This window comes from Dendropsophus ebraccatus, chromosome 4, assembly GCF_027789765.1.
Source record: "Dendropsophus ebraccatus isolate aDenEbr1 chromosome 4, aDenEbr1.pat, whole genome shotgun sequence".
Classification (NCBI taxonomy): domain Eukaryota; kingdom Metazoa; phylum Chordata; class Amphibia; order Anura; family Hylidae; genus Dendropsophus; species Dendropsophus ebraccatus.
In genome coordinates this window covers 116,297,044-116,316,234 of record NC_091457.1, presented here as the reverse complement: position 1 = coordinate 116,316,234, position 19,191 = coordinate 116,297,044, and the positions used below count along the sequence as shown (strand labels likewise).

Below are 19,191 nucleotides of genomic sequence, written 5' to 3'. Positions count from 1 at the left end.
GTTATCTATAGATATTAGGGCAGTCCATATTTAAAGGGGTAGTGCGGCGGTAAACAATTATTCACAGAATAACACACATTACAAAGTTATACAACTTTGTAATGTATGTTATGTCTGTGAATGGCCCCCTTCCCTGTGTACCACCACCCCCACCCGTGTACCCGGAAGTGTGGTGCGCTATACATACCTGTCACGTGCCGACTCGTCTCCGATCTTCAGTGAGCGATGTCGTCTTCGGCCGAATCCCTCCGTCAGTCCTGAGTGCCGGCCGCCCTACGCCTCATTGGCTGCTCAGCCGCGATTGGCTGAGCATAACTGTGCTCAGCCAATCGCGGCTGAGCATCTGATGACGCTGAAGAGGGCGGCCGGCACTCAGGACGCTCGGAGGGATTCGGCCCGGCCGTCCGAAGACGACATTGCAGACTGAAGATCGGAGACGAGTCGGCACGTGACAGGTATGTATAGCGCACCACACTTCGGGGTACACGGGTGGGGGTGGTGGGACACGGGGAAGGGGGCCATTCACAGACATAACATACATTACAAAGTTGTATAACTTTGTAATGTGTGTTATTCTGTGAATAATTGTTTACCGCCGCACTACCCCTTTAAAAGGTAACCTCTCATCGCGATATCATTATTATTGCAGCAGACATAGGCATATACTGTATCTGATAGCTGTTAGCAAAATTATAAAATCATGCTTTCTGTAAAAGCTCAAGTGTCATAGAGGGCAGGCTGAGCTAGGCCAGGCTGAGCTGCAACATGCGCTCCTCTGTCCTCCCCCACACCTCCCTCCCCTGTATGATTGATATACAGGCTTTAGCTTGTACTAGTGAGCCTAGTACATCAATCATACATCGTAAGGAGGGTTGGGGGAGGGAGGAAAGAGGCATGCATGCATGTATGCTGCAGCTTAGCATCACTTACTCTTACACTTGTTCTTTAAGTATAATATAGTGCTGACAGATTCCCTTAGGGGCAGAAAAATCCACTGCGGATCCTGGCAGTGTGAAGTTGAACGGGTCACATAATTTTCATTCCGCTGCCAATATCTGACACGGCCCCATTTATGTCTGTAGTGATAAGAGAAGGTTGCAGAAAAGTGAACTGTACAGCATTGCAGCGATATGTGACACCAGTAGATAGGGGAGACCATAGTAGCTCCCTGTGAAATGACCTCTTCAAAAAGGGTACAGAGCGCACTCCGTAATGTTTCGCATTCATCTCAAGGGCACAGACAAGTCTTGCTGTAAAGCATGTCACTAAATGCAGGTAAAAACAGCCCAGACAACATGACAGCCCCCATAACAATGTATAAAAAGTGAAATAAAAAGAAATTACAATCAGAAAATAGAAATAGATTAAATAAAAGAACAACTTTTAGTATCTGATTCTATATCAGTAAAAAAAATGTAGATGACATGCCCCTTAAAGAGATTTGAACTAGTTTCACTCCTATGTAGGGTGTAGGGTGTTTTAATGAACTTTACAGTCCCTGCTGTCACCAGTGTAAGACATTGAGCAGCCCTCTTATATGCACTTACCATGATTGTCTCCAGGCACCAATAGGTTCCCATGGCAGGGACTGGTAGGAGTGGTCTGCCCAGGGCCTTCCTGACTGGTCCCCAGCTGCAATTTACGCATGTGACGGACCACAGCTGTGGCATTAAAGGCTTGCTGTAGATAGAAAAAGACATCATTAGGATTTTAAAGAAATGTGCAAAGTTATTAGATGGCAGAAAACAGTTCTGCACAACATAGTATGCCCCCTGCTGGGGACTTACATCATCACATTATCTTTATAACAAACAGTCTGAATCTGATTAGATCCTCTGCCCATCTTTAGCATAAGAAAAACGATCCGTGACCCATACTCTGATACATACTGAAAGCCCTTGTGCTATTACAACACAGAAGTATAAGGCAACCTAATTTGGGCTCTTATAGAGCCGATAACAGCTACCTCTATGATCTGTATATCCTAGGCCACATCCCTTTTGCTGTCAGTGTAAAAGCCTATACCTATCCTATTATAAGCTACACAATTCTAATAGCATTTTGCAGTATATTTCAGTGAGTCAATATTACATAATGACTCGTGGTGTCAGTCATCCTGAAGTTGTGAAAAATGTTGCCTTATTTTAGCAAAAAGTCAACACCTCATAATAAATGCATCGATATTGTGCCAGGAGACGAACAAAAACATTTGCGAAAGCAGAGCGCCTCCTACTGGAAACAAATTTAATCACAACTCTGCTTTCTCAATAATAGACCATAGTTGCTCATTTGAATGTGCTATACATAAAAGCTCATTAGATAATGTGAAGAGGTGGCCTACATGGAGAGTGCCTGTGTCTGCCCACTCTGACAACACTGACTGAGAAGATTCTATGGCAAATGTGAGGATCCAGAGCTCACAAACAACTAAAATCTTCCAAATCAATATCCCTATGACTTCTTTATGTAAAGTAATGGCAGTTGCTGTTAAAATATGGCTGTCATTATCAAACAACGGCTGTTATTTTGTCTAAAAAAAAAAAAGTTGTCAGAATGCAGCCTTAAAGGGGTACTCCAGCGAAAGGCTTTTTCCCAGTATTTGAAACACATTACAAAGTTGGGTGTCAATTAGGGCTGGGCGATATTGAACTAAATCAATATCGCGGTTTATCGCACATGTAGCCGCGGTAACGATAATTATGACACGCCCCTTTTAGCAAACCACACCCACTTGCCATGCCAAACTGGCGATATTTTGATTAGAAAAAGTAAAAAAGAACTGAACAGCAACCCATGGTTAGTCTATTATCATTATTACTATTTGTCATTATTAGGGGTCTCAGCAGAGACCTGGATGTGTATATACAGGTATACAGCCTCTACAGGATGTGTATACACAGGGGGTCATATAGGAATACATGTGTATAACTATATGGGGGGTGGATACGTGTATATGACTATATGGGGGGGATGGATTGGGGTGCATTACTATACAGGAGGTACATAAGGATAGAAGTGTATGACTATATGGGGGTGGATCGGAGTGTATTACTATACAGGAGGTACATAGGGATGGGGGTACAGAACTATACATGGGAGTACATAGGGATAGAAGTGTATGACTATATGGGGGTGGATCGGGTTGTATGACTATACAGGGGGCACATAGGGATAGGGGTGTATGACTATACAGGGGGCGGGGCAGATAGGGGTGTATGACTATACAGGGGTGTATGACTATACAGGGGAGGGTGGACAGGGGTGTATGACTATACGGGGGGATAGGGGTGTATGACTATACGGGGGGATAGGGGTGTATGACTATACAGGGGTGTATGACTATACAGGGGAGGGTGGACAGGGGTGTATAACTATACGGGGGGATAGGGGTGTATGACTATACGGGGGGATAGGGGTGTATGACTATAGGAGGGGATAGGGGTGTATGACTATACAGGGGGGGTAGGGGTGTATGACTATACAGGGGGGGATAGGGGTGTATGACTATATGGGGGGGTAGTGGTGTATGACTATACAGGGTGGGATAGGGGTGTATGACTATATGGGGGGGTAGGGGTGTATGACTGTACGGGGGGGGGGGCGGACAACGGTTTATGACTGTACAGGGGGGGGGGCGGACAGCGGTGTATGACTGTACGGGGGGGGGGGGGCGGACAGCGGTGTATGACTGTACGGGGGGGGGGGGGGGCGGGCAGCGGTGTATGACTGTACAGGGGGGGGCGGGCAGCGGTGTATGACTGTACAGGGGGGGGCGTACATGGGTGTATGACTGCAGTCCCCTCAGTAACAGTACAGGACTGTAACATAGGAGGAATGGATGTGCTGCAGCAGGCAGGATACCACACACAGCAATAACTTATCCTGCCCGCTGCAGGCCATTATTCCTCCTATCCTGTACTGTTACTGAGGGGATGAGATGACAGGTCAGCTGCTCCCAAGTGCTGCTCCTCCACCTTCAGCTCTGACACGGCCGCGTCCCTGCACACACAGGACAATGTGTGCAGCGCTCGCCGGCCGGGTGTGTGGGGGGGGGGGGGGGGGCGCTCGGACAGGACTGGTCCGGGAGGGGGGACCAGCACAGTCCCGTCAGAGTGCCCCCCCCCACCCGGCCGACGAGCGCTACACACGTTGTCCTGTGTGTGCAGGGACGCGGCCGTGTCAGAGCTGGAGGAGCAGCAGCATGTGAGGGCGGCTGTCCTGTACTCCCCTCGGTGAGCAGGGACGCCGGACCGGACAGGTGGTGGGCGCATGGACGGTGCGGCAGGACAGGACCTCAGAGAGGGCGGACAGGTGCGCGCACGGGGGGGGGCGGGGTTCAGGTCGCTTGGACCAGACGGGGGCGGTGTGGGCGATACCGGCGTCCCTGCACATGACGTGCAGCGCTCGTGCCGGGCCACTTGTGTGTGTGTGTGCGCGCGCGCGTGGGGCTCTGACAGGACGGGCGCGGGGACATAAAAATACAAAAATACCGCAATTACCGTCCTGGCTAAGTTGAAGTCGGTTAACCAACGCCAGTGACGGTATCGGTATTTTTGCGGTATACCGCCCAGCCCTAGTGTCAATCACCTGTCTGCCCCCCTTCCCTATCTTTTTCCCCCCTCAACTTCCCACCAGGAAGTGAAGTAAACTCATTCTTACCTAACGACTGTTGACCCCAGGCTGCTCTGTGGCAGCCATTTTGTGACAATGACATCATTAAGAGGGAGGTGGGTCTAAGCCTCCCTTTGTCAGATGACTCCGGTTGCTCAGCTCTGATTGGCTGAGCAAGATGTAAGCCATCTAACAGTTTAGTCAGTTAGACATTACAGGAGACAAAGTGCATCATGGGAAAGCCCAAACCAGGAAGCAAAGAAAAACTGAAGACACCAACTGGAGGTTTAGGGACCTGCAAACAGCGGGAAATTCAAACGGAGACAGACTCCTGAGGGATGGTAAGTGTGAAAACTATGTTTATGATTGATTTTTTTTTTTATTAGTGCCGGAGTACCCCTTTAAGGTGACCATGTACCTTCAATAACAGACGCCCAAATGATGGTTCAGCCCCTCCTGTCCGGCCCCCTCCTCCCCATACACAGGGATATTCGGAACAACCGAGCGATATTGTGTTCTCTATGGGGATGGAAGGGGTAAGCTGCAACCAAAAAGTTCTTTTCCAGAACAAAGGGGTGGGGTGGTAATTTTCTATTACACCCAACCCCTACCTCCACCAGCATCATCTGTTGGTTGTTGATCGGAGGACCTCTATGACAAAAGTATATGGTGTATGTGGAACTTAAGCGCTTCATCAGTGATCAGCACGAGGGACCATACCTTCCACCGGCTTTTGGCAAAATTCTTTCTGATCTGCTCGCTGACTGATTCATGAATATTCTTATCCAGTGCAGTGTCGCCTGCAATCCTATGACAGATACAAAAACAGAATATTAAAGTTTGCATAAAAAGCCCTACATAGCGCCCCCCATATTTTCTCTCTTAACAATAATTTTCTACTAATGGGTACTTGTTAACAATTATAAAACAAAATAAAAAGAAGTTTCCACCTATGACTTTTTGCCATTACAATCTGTTTACGTGCAGCTTAATGGGGTATTCTGCTCTGGTAAAATACATGTTGAATCATCCCTCTTCCTGGAGACTCTTTCCATACTTTTTATTACCGCTTCAATCTCTTTCCCCCAGTTCTGAGCCTTCTGCTTTCTGCTGAAGACACAGAAAGCTGTGTGTAAGCTGTTCCCTTTGTCTCCCCTCCTCCCGCCCTCCCTTCAGAGACTGCTCGTGTAAACACATGTAATTAGTGTCCCTGGCTGGCTGCATCTGCACTCTAATGGTGAAAGGGTTAATCACAGCGAGGTCATCAGTAATTTGACCTTAGATTAACCTTCGGAGCATTACAGTGTGCAGAGACAGGGAGCTGTTTATATGAGCCATTAAGTAAGAGAGGAAAGAGAAGGGGAAGACAGAGAGAACAGCTCACAGCAAAAAGCAGCAGGCTCAGAACTGGGAAGAAGGAGACTGAAAATAGTGGAATACCCTTTGAAGGTACAAAACACCTAAAGTGTAAACATATTTATATTTGCTGACCAATTTAATGCAACGTAGAGTTCACTGTTATCAGCTATTTTAGGCTGGAACAAAACCGTGTGTATGTTTCTTTAAAAGAAGTATCTAACATGCTGATATCTCCCTATATTACACAGGGCACTAAGGAGGAAGGTAAACCTCAGTGTCTTTTCCGTGATATTAGAAGTTTATCTTCTATGCTAATGAGGCATTTTGGTGCACTAGGGAACAACAGAACTTAAAGGAGAAGTCGGGCTCCCAGCGTCTGGATGACCCGCTCAGCCAATCAGTGCGCTGCAGTGGGGCAGCGCACTGATTGGCTGAACTGGACATCCAGCCAGGAACCTCTGAAGCAAGCCGGAGCCTGGAGCAGGTACAGTATGCTAGGTCGGCTGGGGTTAACGGGGCTGTCACTTACATACTGCAAGTATGTATTCTCATAAACTAATAGGGAAGGGATCTGCAGCGGATTTCACTGCAAATTTGCAGCGTGAAACCTGCTGCAGATCCAGTACTTGTAAAACTGGCCTTAAAGAAAAACTAACAGGTCTGTGATAAAAACTAACAGGTCTTCTTTGTAGGTGGGAATATTTTTTCCTGCTGTATATTAAAGGCCTCTTGTTTTAAGATCCTCCAAGAACATGTATGCATGACAGATATCGCCATGATGTCTTATGATGCTGCTGAAAAGGAGGAAGGGGGAGGGTTGTGTAAGGGTTAAGCAGAGGTCATTGTAATATTGAAAGCAATGGAATGTAGATTTTCTCAGTCTGTAATGTTTCCTTTTATTCTGCAGCTTCATAATCTGAATTCTCAGGTGATTTGCTGCAGATCTGGAATGTTTGCCTTGCAGTCAAATTCTATACATGAAATTTAAAGGACAAGTACCATGAAAAACTTTTTCCCAGTAATTGAAGCACATTACAAAGTTATATAACTCTGTAATATGCTTCAATCACCTATCTGCCTCCCTTCCCTGTCTTTTCCCCCCTCCACCCCCCACCAGGAAGTGTCCTAACTCACACAGACTTGATTACTGTCGTCACGGTCACCAGGCATCTCCTTCTTGTGAGGATGAGTCATCAGCAGGAGGGCTGCTCTAGGTGCCTCCCCCCCCCTTGTCAGGTGACTCTGCTTGCTCAGCTTATCTTCTCTAGTGACATGACTCCTTCACTGAGTCCACGGCAGCAGGAGAGAGAGTATGAGGGGAGGGGGGAGCTGCCTATGTGCCCGAGTCAGTCAGAGGGAAGAGAAGCAAGTGAGATGTGACAAGTGATGGCTTGCAGTTGTTCAGCCAATCGGAGGTGAGCAAGCCTGTCACCTGACAAGGCAGGGGAGGGGGGAGGCTAGTGTAACAGGAGAAGGAGCTGAGAGAAGAGCTTGGTGACGGTGACAACAGTAATCAGGTCTGTGTGAGTCAGGACACTTCCTGGTGGGGGGTGGAGGGGGGAAAAGACAGGGAAGGGAGGCAGATAGGTGATTGAAGCATATTACAGAGTTATACAACCTGGTAATGTGCTTCAATTACTGGGAAAAAGTTTTTCATGGCACTTGTCCTTTAAGCATTCTCAGAAAGATTATGGTTGGGAGTATAGCATGTAATGCTTCACTTCCCCTGTGGTGGCGCTGCAGGAAAATGTAATGCTTGCTGTAGATTATTGCTGATTGCTCCCTATGATCATCTCTTACTTTCAGCGAAACCTACCAACAAAAAGAGTGTCTAAAGTGGCCCACCCTTAAAAAAAAAAACAACAAAAAAAAAAACAAGTTTTACCTTGAAATTAAAACGTTTATCAGTAAATTTAAGCCTTTAAGTCGTGCTAGGAAAGTGTGCATGTGACAGCTGCCATTACATCCCTCAAGCTGTCATTCAGGCTTGAGCAGTTCTGCAGTGACAATGAAACGTAAACTACACAGCTAGGTAGATACGCCATTCAGGATACTGGCAAAGCTGTGGGAGGTGTAACGACTGCCAAAATAATTGCAACCCAGTTTTCTAAGAGTCAAAAAAGTGAAAGGACTGAAAAAAAGTAATATATGGATGAAAAGAGTCCACAAAAGGAGAAACCATTGTTACTCACCGGCTTAACACTGTGCGTCAATGAGAAAGGTGCTAAGCCAGTTATAGGGAGAGGAAAGGTCAGGCGGAGACTGCCTTTTTATACACTAAGGCCCCGTTCCCACTGAGGAAAGGTAGCGGAATTCCGCGACGGAATTGTCCGCCGCTGAATGCCGTTAGCCTCCCGCTCATAATGGGAGTCTATGGGAGGCGCGCTCCTGCCCTGTCGCGGAATTCCGCTACCTTTCCTCAGTGGGAACGGGGCCTTAGGGGGAGATTTATCAAACATGGTGTAAAGGGAAACTGGATCAGTTGCCCCCGGCAACCAATCAGACTCCACGTTTTATTCCTCACAGACTCTTTGGAAAATGAAAGGTGGAATCTGATTGGTTGCTAGGGGCAACTGAGCCAGTCTCACTTTACACCATGTTTGATAAATCTCTCCCATAGTCTGGGTGGACTTCTCCATTGTTACAAATTTTTCAAGGTATATACAATGTACAAGGTCCCCAGTTATCTTACCATGGATGCTGCAAGGCTTGGTCACATGTGTATCGCTTATTAGGATCTTTTTCCATTAAATGCTGAATAAAATCTTTTGCTGTAATAAAGTAAAGTTAAATTCAATGAGAGCTATACAAACACCCGGCCCATCTATTATTTCCTTTATTATTATCTTAGGATAAAATATATGTCCCAAGAAGGTTTACACATTCACAAACTGTGGATTTACCAACCACATCTGGAAGTTTGTTTCCGAGCTTTTACTACTCTTTTAGTAAAATAACATTTTCAACCATTGCTTCTAATCTTCCCACCCACTAGTTTCAGATCATGCTCAATTCCCTTTATGTCTCTTATAGGCAGACTTCTTTTATTTTACTGTAATACAGTGGTACCTTGGTTTAAGAGTAACTTGGATTAAGAGTGTTTTGCAAGAAGAGCTCACAGTTTTTCAAAATTGTAACTTGGTTTAAGAGCTTTGCTTTGGTTTAAGAGCTCCCTGTACTCGGTGGGAGGGGGAGTGGAGGGGGCACATGGTCTGCATAGCGGGGTCTACAGCCCTGTACTCTGACCCAGGAAGTCTCCCTCACCTTCCAAATCATAGCAGATCCACTTCAAGCTGGGGCTTGCATCAGGCGACAGGACTGTGGAAGTAATCTCTTTATAGCTGTAACCCCTCTCTCCAGACAGAGAGCGCGTTTATGTGCTCACATACTGTATGTCCTGCTAATTCCTTCATACTCCCTGCAGTCGGTCAGTCCTTGTGTTTTCCATCCTCTCCATTCCGGCTTCATAATGTGCCTGCACTCACACTCAGCTATACACACTGCTATATACACTCAGCTATATACACATACTGACATACTGAGCTGTTTCTCATTGTTTGTTGCATCTGTTCTACTTGTTATTCAGAAAAAAAAAATTTGGGGGTGTGGAACCAATTGTCTGCATTTTAGAGATTTCTAATGGGAAAATTTGCTTTGTGGATTTGGATTTGCAGTACGGTCCCGGAACGAATTATGCTCGTAATCCAAGGCACCACTTTATTTGCTTTTTCATAAACTATAGTGCTTTCTACTTTTGCTAATTTGACTGCTGTTTTATTCCACCCTCTAAAATCTCATACTATGAGTGTGGTATAGGACCACTCATTCGGTTTTTATGTCACATTATAAACATTGGTGGTCACTGGAACCTACATTTCCCTTTACCTTTAGGCCACATTCACAAACTGTATTATTTAAACAAACAATGGCTGTTGACTTTAAAGTGTATAGAACAACAGCCGTAGTGTATATACACTGTAAACACTGCGGCCGTTGTTCTTTGCGGCCATAAAAAATAATTGACATGTCTATTTTCTATGGCTGCAGTTGGTTGAACAGCGGCCTTAGAAAATAGGCTGTGCTCAGAGTGCGGCTCCACACCGTACTTTACACTGTGGTCAAATGGTATAATTGGAGTGTGGGCACACCAGAATGGCCGATGTTCTTACACCATGTGAACATGACCTTAGGCTATGTTCCCACACAGTATTTTTGCTCAGTATTTTTCAGCCAAAACCAGGAGTGGATTGCAAACACAGAAAGGGTATGTTCACACTTCACACACTGTTGAAATGTAGCCGATGGCCGCTGATTAACGGCAAATAATGGCCGTTATTTCTAAACAATGGCCATTGTTTTAAAACAACTGCAAATATTTGCCATTAAATGGCGGCCATAGACTTTATTTCAAACGTTTTAAATAAAATAGTTACCAGAGTCTGAAATGTCGTCCCAATACGGAGAATCAAACTCATATTCGGCTTTCAAGATCTGCTCAAAGAGTTTGGCATCATTTTCATCATAGAATGGGGGGTAACCGCACAGCCTGCAGGGAGAGCAGTGAAAGTGTTAACAGGTGTTATTACCGTAATCCTCTGCACTGCACACAACACAGGATGAGCAGAGCTGAACGCACACTAAACAGCAGAATTGCAGCTACTGTATGTCTATAGGTCGCAGTGGAAACTTACAAAATGTAGGCGATAACCCCAATCGACCAGCAGTCCACAGCTTTACTGTACGGCTTCTGAGCCAGGACCTCTGGAGCTGGGAGACAAAAGCTTATTATGTAACCTATTACAGAGACAACATGAATATATAACAATACATGCATGTAGATCACATGATATCAATGATATGGACTGTATCCTCACCAACATATCCCGGTGTCCCACAAGCGGTTGACATGACACTTCCAGAACCTTCGATCTTTGATAGCCCAAAATCGCTGATCATTATTTTGGAATCTTCATCCAGGCTGTAGTATAACAGGTTCTCCGGCTGAAGAAAAGGCAGAACACCGCACATCACACATCTGACTGTCAATCTAAAGTGTCATAGCAACAAGATGGGGGCAGGGCTGACATCAAAGATAGGACAGTCAAAGCCATGAGAGCTAACAGGAAACCAGCAAAACTATTTGATAGGAGTAATGTATAAATGTAACTCAAGATAAGTTAATAGCTTGAGAGAATCAGTATAAATCCCATGTAGTGTAGATGCTGTTGCATGGCAGTGCAGTGCTCATCACATCCAAGAACAGGATAAAGTAAGCCAGCAGTCCAGAAATTTATTCATTCAAAGCTCCATAAAAACAGACTTCATGCACAAATGACACACTGTCTATCATCTGCATGACGTCTGTTTTTGAAGGATAAACTTTTGGACTGATCCCTAGACTGCTGGCTTACTTTATTCTGCCCTGTTGCCTGTTATGTATAGCATGGAGCCCAGTTGCCTGTTGTGTAGAGCATGGAGCCCCGTTGCCTGTTGTGTACAGCATGGAGCCCCGTTGCCTGTTGTGTACAGCATGGAGCCCCGTTGCCTGTTGTGTACAGCATGGAGCCCCGTTGCCTGTTGTGTACAGCATGGAGCCCCGTTGCCTGTTGTGTACAGCATGGAGCCCCTTTCGCTTGTTATATACCTTTAAATCCCGATGTACGATCCCCATATCATGGAGGTATTTTACAGCGTCCAAGATCTGCTTGATGAGTTGGCTGGCATCTTTCTCTGTGTAGAATCCTTTCTCTACAATCCTGTCAAACAGCTCACCCCCAGACACCCTGCAACATAACACAGAGGGCAAGGTGCAGGTTATAAACATCAATTCAGATGTTGTATTCAGAATTATAAGCAGATGATATAAGAGGGAGAATGCATCACCTACTCATTGGTGATCATCTAAACCTAACCATACTAACTAAAGATTTAAAAAAAATAATCAGTGACAGTCATTCAGTGACAGTCCCTGAAGAAAAGTCTAGACTGATTTTACAACGCTGAGACGCCAGCTGCAACAGAAGTAGCAAATGTGTAATTATATCGGATCACCAGCAGGAGGCATCAGACATCTACAAAAAACAAATATTACAATTCAGCCTTTTTGGTCATAAGCAGACAGATCTAAACTCACAGCTGCATGATGAGGTACAGGTGACTGCGACTTTCGTATATATCCTCCAAAGACACAATGTTTGCATGCTTGATCCTTAAAGAAACAAAAATAGCAATTATTGCAGATTAGATGACTACACAAAAAACACTTTTTTTTTTTTTTTTTTACAGTTGTACTTGTCTCTTTAGTTAGACAGACATCTAAAAACTTCAGGCATCTAGAAGCAGTCTTAATAGATACCTAGGGCAGTGTTTCCCAACCTGTGGCTCTCTAGCTGTTCAAAAACTGACTCCCATTATCCTCTGAAGCATGATGAGAATAGTAGTTTTACTACGGCTGGAAAGGAAAAGGTTGGGGAACCTAATGGGTGCATCTGTTGATACCCAATAGATGGCTGCTTATGTTAGGTGGCACATGCCATCTTATGCTATGCCTTGTTAGCCAAACAAAAGTGATTCTACAGCCTATGGCTGTATCAATGGGTTCCTGGCAGCCCTAGGGCCGCATCCATCTTCTCCAGCCACCAGGAGTCAAATGACGAGAGTTCGGGTTTACTGTAAATTGGCACACTCACACATATATATATATATATATTTACGAGTCTCCATTGATTGTCCCATACAAAATTTGAATATGCAAAAAAGGGGTCCGTGGAGCCTCAGTTACGAGTCAAAACACGGGAATAGCCAGATATCCCTCTCTCCAGAGAAGGAAGCCCATTGCCAAGGGGTGCCTCCTAGTGGGGAGAGCACCAAACCACTCTGATACGTAGTCCCTCAGGTCCTCACTCTGTAGCGAGCTTTGGGACCTAAATAGGGAAACACCAGGGTGGCCCCTGTGAGTCAAAGTCTAACTCTGTGGCGAGTATAACGACATAAGACAAGGGTTACCAAGGCTAGGCATCCATCCACAGACTGCAGTTTCGGGGTATTTGCCCCTCGTCAGTGTGGAGCAGGATTCTGGCTACCCTGGTGTTTCCCTATTTAGGTCCCAAAGCTCGCTACAGAGTGAGGACCTGAGGGACTACGTATCAGGGTGGTTTGGTGCTCTCCCCACTAGGAGGCACCCCTTGGCAATGGGCTTCCTTCTCTGGAGAGAGGGATATCTGGCTATTCCCGTGTTTTGAGACTCGTAACTGAGGCTGCACGGACCCCTTTTTTGCATATTCAAATTTTGTATGGGACAATCAGTGGAGACTCGTAAATGAGTACTCCATTGGAATTTTTCACTGTTCTCCCTGAGTTCAGTGATTGTTGTGTTTTGTTGGTCTATTTATCATTGCCCCAGTAGCCAGAATCCTGCTCCACACTGACGAGGGGCAAATACCCCGAAACTGCAGTCTGTGGATGGATGCCTAGCCTTGGTAACCCTTGTCTTATGTCGTTATACTCGCCACAGAGTTAGACTTTGACTCACAGGGGCCACCCTGGTGTTTCCCTATTTAGGTCCCAAAGCTCGCTACAGAGTGAGGACCTGAGGGACTACGTATCAGGGTGGTTTGGTGCTCTCCCCACTAGGAGGCACCCCTTAGCAATGGGCTTCCTTCTCTGGAGAGAGGGATATCTGGCTATTCCCGTGTTTTGAGACTCGTAACTGAGGCTCCACGGACCCCTTTTTTGCATATATATATATATATATATATATATATATATATATATATATATATACACACACACACACACTATGGCCATACCACTGCTTTTAGAGCAGAGTGGTGGTCGGTAACTTAGACAACAAGCTGACAACAATGGGAGAGCAAGAGCAGCAGATCAGGAGAAGGAGGCAAATCTGCTAAATAAATGTATGTATTTACCTGATGAGCCCTACAAGTTTAACTATATTAGTTGAGATAGGAAGATCCCTTTAAGGACAGATTTGTAATAAACATCAATGATCTAATATAAAAAGTTGGCAGTAAATTTACTCATGAACAGTGAAGGCAGCTCTGGATGTGACTGAAGTGCAGCTCCTGTAACAACTAGCTACAGTGTTAAGCAGAGTTTTCCTTTAACAGGCATCCTAAAGTCCGGGGATGACCAGGGCAGAAGGATAAGATAAGATATATCTAACAATGAATCCAGAAACTGTGCAGAGCGAGGCCCCTTGTCTGAGTCATGCTGCTACATGCAGTGTTCTCTCTACACAGCCCACGTATGTGAAAGTTGGAAGAGATGAAAGGATTGTAGTGGGTGAGCTGTGAGACGAAATACAGGAGTCAGGGTTAAAGCAACAATGCCCACCTAAGCCAGACTATGCGGATAACAAAAGGGGCTTCTGTAGCCATGGGGGCGCACAGGAGGATTTGCATGTGTGTGAATACATGTTCTATTCTTCACAAGATATTGTTTACGGCATCAATCACGTAAAAAAGATTTCAGGGAAAACGCCAACGAGCGACTGGTAACAAAGGTAAACATGCCCGCCTTTTATCCAGGCGCAGGAGAGCTGGACCAGGATGTATTTACACACGTTCACCTCTCACTTCCTCCCACTAGCACAGTCTGTCAAGTCTTTAGCAGACAAAGACAAGATCCTGTGACTGTGCCGAGAGAAAAGCTCAGTCCTCACCTCCACCTCCTCACACAGCGCCCACTGACAGGATGGCATAAAGGTGGAAAACTACTGCAAGGCCAGGAGATGCCTAGGAAACTACAGTAAAGTGGATAGAGACACAAGGTTCCAAATAAAAGAGGTTGGATCAGATCTATGAAATTAGACTGGTGTAAAGCTGACAAGGTGGCAATGGCTTTAAAATGGTCTATAAACAGAAAGTGAATATAGCAGCAGCAAAGCAAGCAAGAGGTTAAACTGATAACTGCTGTTAGAAGGGAAGCCTTGATTTACCTTGTATAGACAGATCAGCTTATATAGACAGATTTACCTTGTATATGCAGATCAGCTAGAGGCTCACACCTTGCAGGTACACAGCCCAGGAATTCTCAGGCTCCTTTTCTCTCATCTCCTGCACAGAGCACATGATATTCCCCACTCCTACATTCTGTAATCTGTCTTGCTGTGCCTGTTGCCAGAGACGGATTTCTCCTAACAATGGGCAGTGGATTGCATAGAAGAGATGCTTAGTGGCAAACAGTTTTTCTGGGGTAATATATAATCGGAATCCCCACACTTACAGGATGTCACTTTGCTTTTTTACATTGTACAAAAGCAATGTTTAAAAGCTAACCATTCTGGATTTATGAAACCTTATTAAAAAAATTTAAGGAAATTGCTTTATGGAATACGTCTTATCTGAACAACTAAAGAACACAAAAAACCGTCAACGGCAAATGGATACAGACCGTACTGAGCTGGGGATTTAGCTCACTGAAAGAAAACTTGGCCCCAACAAGAGAGATGTCAATTGTTTCAATAGAAAAGATTATAAAAATTTATCAAGATTGAAGAAGTGCGGCCAAAGATGTTGGTTGTTCCCTGTCAGCATAAACAAAATAGGAAGGTTATAAAAGGAAACCATACAGGTAGACCAAGGAAAATATCAAAGCATCGAGGAAGATAAATCAAATCTTATATGCCTTGAAAATATAGAAGGCACAACAAAAAACAACTGAGAAAACTAGGTGGAAACAGAATTAAATTTTTGTAATGCTGTTTCTGGGGTAGGGAAGGCAGCTATTTTTTTCTAGTCTGGAATAACCCCTTTAAGAAAAATTCAGTCCATGTGAAGGCTCCAACCTACAAAGCTCATCTGTCACCATCCTGCAACAAAGTTGGAACTAGACTAATGTTTATCAGCAGCGAAGTCCAAGTACATAGATACAGCAAGACAATGTAATATCTATGCACACTGTATCACTTGTAAATACAGACAGAAACAATAGGGGGTTGGGGGAAAAGGACAGGCTACGTGGTCGAAAAAGGCCAATCCCTGTAAATCCCTATAGACTATAGAGATCAGTGCATTAGAGGGAATCATGCAGTCATTTGTGCCATTACTGCTGCTTTGGCAAATGAGGGATTTCTTAATCATCCTCAGGTTTAGACAAGAGAAAGGCAGGGAGATCCTGGAGCAGATAACAGGATGGAGGCCGCAGATTAAAGCCTCCCGCACTGAAAGACGCTGCACAGATGTCGCTGCTATTCTTAGTTTGCATCAGGATTTGACAATTCTGGGTATCAGAGAGCATTTTAGCATTGGCTCCAGATTAAAGGCTGCCCCCCACAGTGACCTGACAACGGACACGTGTACCATATAGGTCACACATAGGAACAAAGCATCAAGTACCTGATTATTTACGGATTTTACCTTTATATTGGAAAAATATCAATAACAGATATATTCCATATACTACTTCCAGCTCTGGTCAGTTTTCCCCCCTCTCACATACCAAAACCCTACCTGATTATTTACGGATTTTACCTTTATATTGGAAAAATATCAATAACAGATATATTCCATATACTACTTCCAGCTCTGGTCAGTTTTCCCCCCTCTCACATACCAAAACCCTTTTCTCTTTACCATCAAAGACGCCCATGCATCTAAGGACCCCTCTGCCTAGTGCACATACAGAAGTCTACCCTCTATTAATATTCAATAACAGTCACCCCCATTCTCAATCTCTTCCCTCTCTCATCCCAATCTGGCCGCCAAACATTTACAATGAAACTCTAAAAACCACCGTAGAGGAAGCTGCACCCCCTACACTCTGAACCTTCACTACACAGATGTCAGCAACCTTAACAGACGCCTCAAGCTTGTTTTCTTCAGCAGTGCTCTAGGTGTGCCAGATGTCTATGGAGAAAATCACATTTATTAAAAAAATTCCTCTACAAGTTCATGCTCATAACCTACAACAGTGCCCTTCATCACGCCAAAGGAGTCTATTTCATTCCAACCACCCCGATCACCACACGAATATTCAATACGTGTATCAGTACTCAGTGCAGCCGACTAGCACAGATCTCAGTGCTGAAGACCTGGCCATGTACTCCAAGATTTAATAGAATTCAATAGGAAAACTTTGGACCAATTCCATGGTTGCCAACATTTAAAAATTTTACAGGGACACCTAAGCGTTAAAAAGTGGTGTGGCTTATTGTGGGTGTGGCCTATCATGGGTGTGGGTTTAAAATTTTCCAGTAAAAATTATTTACAGTCAGAATGACACAAAAGGAGCATTACACACCCCAGTATTAGGTCCCCAGTATATTAAACACCCCAATCAGAGCAGGCTGAAACTCAGAGATAGCATTCTACTAACTGACTGTACATACTGGTAGTTTGTACCCATATGATGCAGCTGCACCTCATATCATCATACTACTACCCCCTTCATCCTACTGCCCTTCCATCATCATAGTACTACCACTCCAATCCTCCTTCCCCCTCCATCATACTACTACCCCCTTCATCCTCCTGCCCTTCCATCATCATAGTACTACCCCTCCAATCCTCCTTCCTCCTCCATTGTAATACTACTACCTCCTTCATCCTCCTGCCCTTCCATCATAGTACTACCCCTCTCATCCTCCTGCCTCTCCATCATCATACTATTTCCCCCTTCATCCTCCTCCTGTCCCTTCATCATCATACCAGTACCCCCTTCAGCATCCTCTTGTCCCTTTATCTGTATTTAAAAAAAAAAAGAAAAAAAAAAGCTATACTTACCTCACCAGTATGGTTCCTCTAGTCCCCCAGAGACTCCTCTCCCTGTTGCCTCAGGACATACCCGAGACATGGTTTTGCTGGGACTGTCTCCTCAGAATTGGGACAGTCTTTTTTTTTTTTCTTTTTTTTTTGAAGAAAGATGATATTAACATAGCCTTCTTCAGGCACCTTGTTTCCCCTTCATCTCTAGACTCTTGGAAAGTTTAGTCTCCTCTGCCCAATCCACTATCTCTCTGCTAAATTACTTTTCAACCCAGTACAATCTGGTTTCTGCACAGAAACTGCCCTTACCAAAGTGTCAAATGATCTCCTGACAGCGAGATTTAATGGTAACTGCTCTCTGGTCATTCAGACATTGCAGAGATCCAATCGCTAGAACTAGTGAGGAGCACGGCAGGAGTGCTACTTATTCCCGCTCTCTAGGAATGTGCTCTGAGATGTCTCCATACCATAAGGATACAACCACATATCCATATTTTCTGTCCACAATCATGGACGGATTACAGACCCGTAGCTTTGTATGGCCTCATGCACACACCCATAGGTGCTGTGATCCATGCTGGCAGGTCCTAGAACAGACCACAGTTGTGACAGAGACTTAAGGTTGGTATCTCAGGGATTAGTCCTGGGCACCCACCTCTTTTTGGTAGGGTCTGTAGGTCTTTTTGTGTATATGGAGGCATCTTGACTCTTCTCCAACATCTGCTGTCAAGGGAAAGAAGAAGTTGGACATTCTGATTTTACCATCAACGATTCTTTTGTTCTCAGAAAGATAAGCTGCTGCCAAAATAGTCTGGCAGCAACTTCCTTTCTTCATCCCCTGAAATATGTACATGTTCAACTCGGCTACAAAAGCTTGTGTATGTGGGGATCAACAGAGACAGCTGTTGACCCAGTGAGTGCTCAGCTGACAGTTATCTGAAAGGAACGGCAAGTTTAAAGTGGCTGCCTGGAATAACTAAACTATTTTTTTCTAAATAATTATTTCACTCTTTGCTGTCCACATCAGTCATCTATTGTACGTAGACATTCTGAGCAAAAAGAGCAGGGACTTATTTCAATCTGTTCATCTCCTTCTGCTCCTTAACAGAAATGTGTTATCTATAGTTAAAATGTTTTTATATTTTTATATCTTTCGGTGAACTTTTTTCCATGTCTCTATCAATATTTTAAAATTTTCCTGAAATCTTGCAGTTTTCATTCTGACCACTAAGCCTAAAACTAAACTGAGACATACTGCTCTGTCACTTTCCAGCGGTGCCATACTTATAATCACAGACAGAATTACAGTGAATGGCCTCGTTCACACTGAGCAAATGCGCGGAAGTTCGCCACGCTCAGTGTCCCAATGTGAGTGAATGAGAGGGTGTGCGCCTGTCCGCTTCCTCCTCTCTCTGCTCAAAGAAATAACACTTTACTCCTTTGAGCAGAGAACGGCGGCAGTGGAGGAGCGTGTGCCTTCTCATTCACTCACAGC

At 44.7% G+C, this 19,191-nt stretch overlaps 1 protein-coding gene across 4 annotated transcripts in view; it reads right to left on the bottom strand.

The window, feature by feature from the left end:
• CAMK1 (calcium/calmodulin dependent protein kinase I) overlaps positions 1 to 19,191 on the bottom strand; it is a 116,024-nt gene that overhangs the window by 13,687 nt on the left and 83,146 nt on the right. For all 4 annotated transcript variants that reach the window (XM_069966835.1, XM_069966833.1, XM_069966832.1 and 1 more), the window contains exons 4-11: positions 12,104 to 12,178; positions 11,615 to 11,753; positions 10,845 to 10,971; positions 10,662 to 10,737; positions 10,404 to 10,516; positions 8,663 to 8,741; positions 5,332 to 5,419; positions 1,548 to 1,680 (exon numbers count right to left, since the gene is read on the bottom strand). In XM_069966835.1, coding sequence (XP_069822936.1) covers positions 1,548 to 1,680; positions 5,332 to 5,419; positions 8,663 to 8,741; positions 10,404 to 10,516; positions 10,662 to 10,737; positions 10,845 to 10,971; positions 11,615 to 11,753; positions 12,104 to 12,178 — 830 coding nt within the window. The remainder of the gene's footprint in view (positions 1 to 1,547; positions 1,681 to 5,331; positions 5,420 to 8,662; positions 8,742 to 10,403; positions 10,517 to 10,661; positions 10,738 to 10,844; positions 10,972 to 11,614; positions 11,754 to 12,103; positions 12,179 to 19,191) is intronic.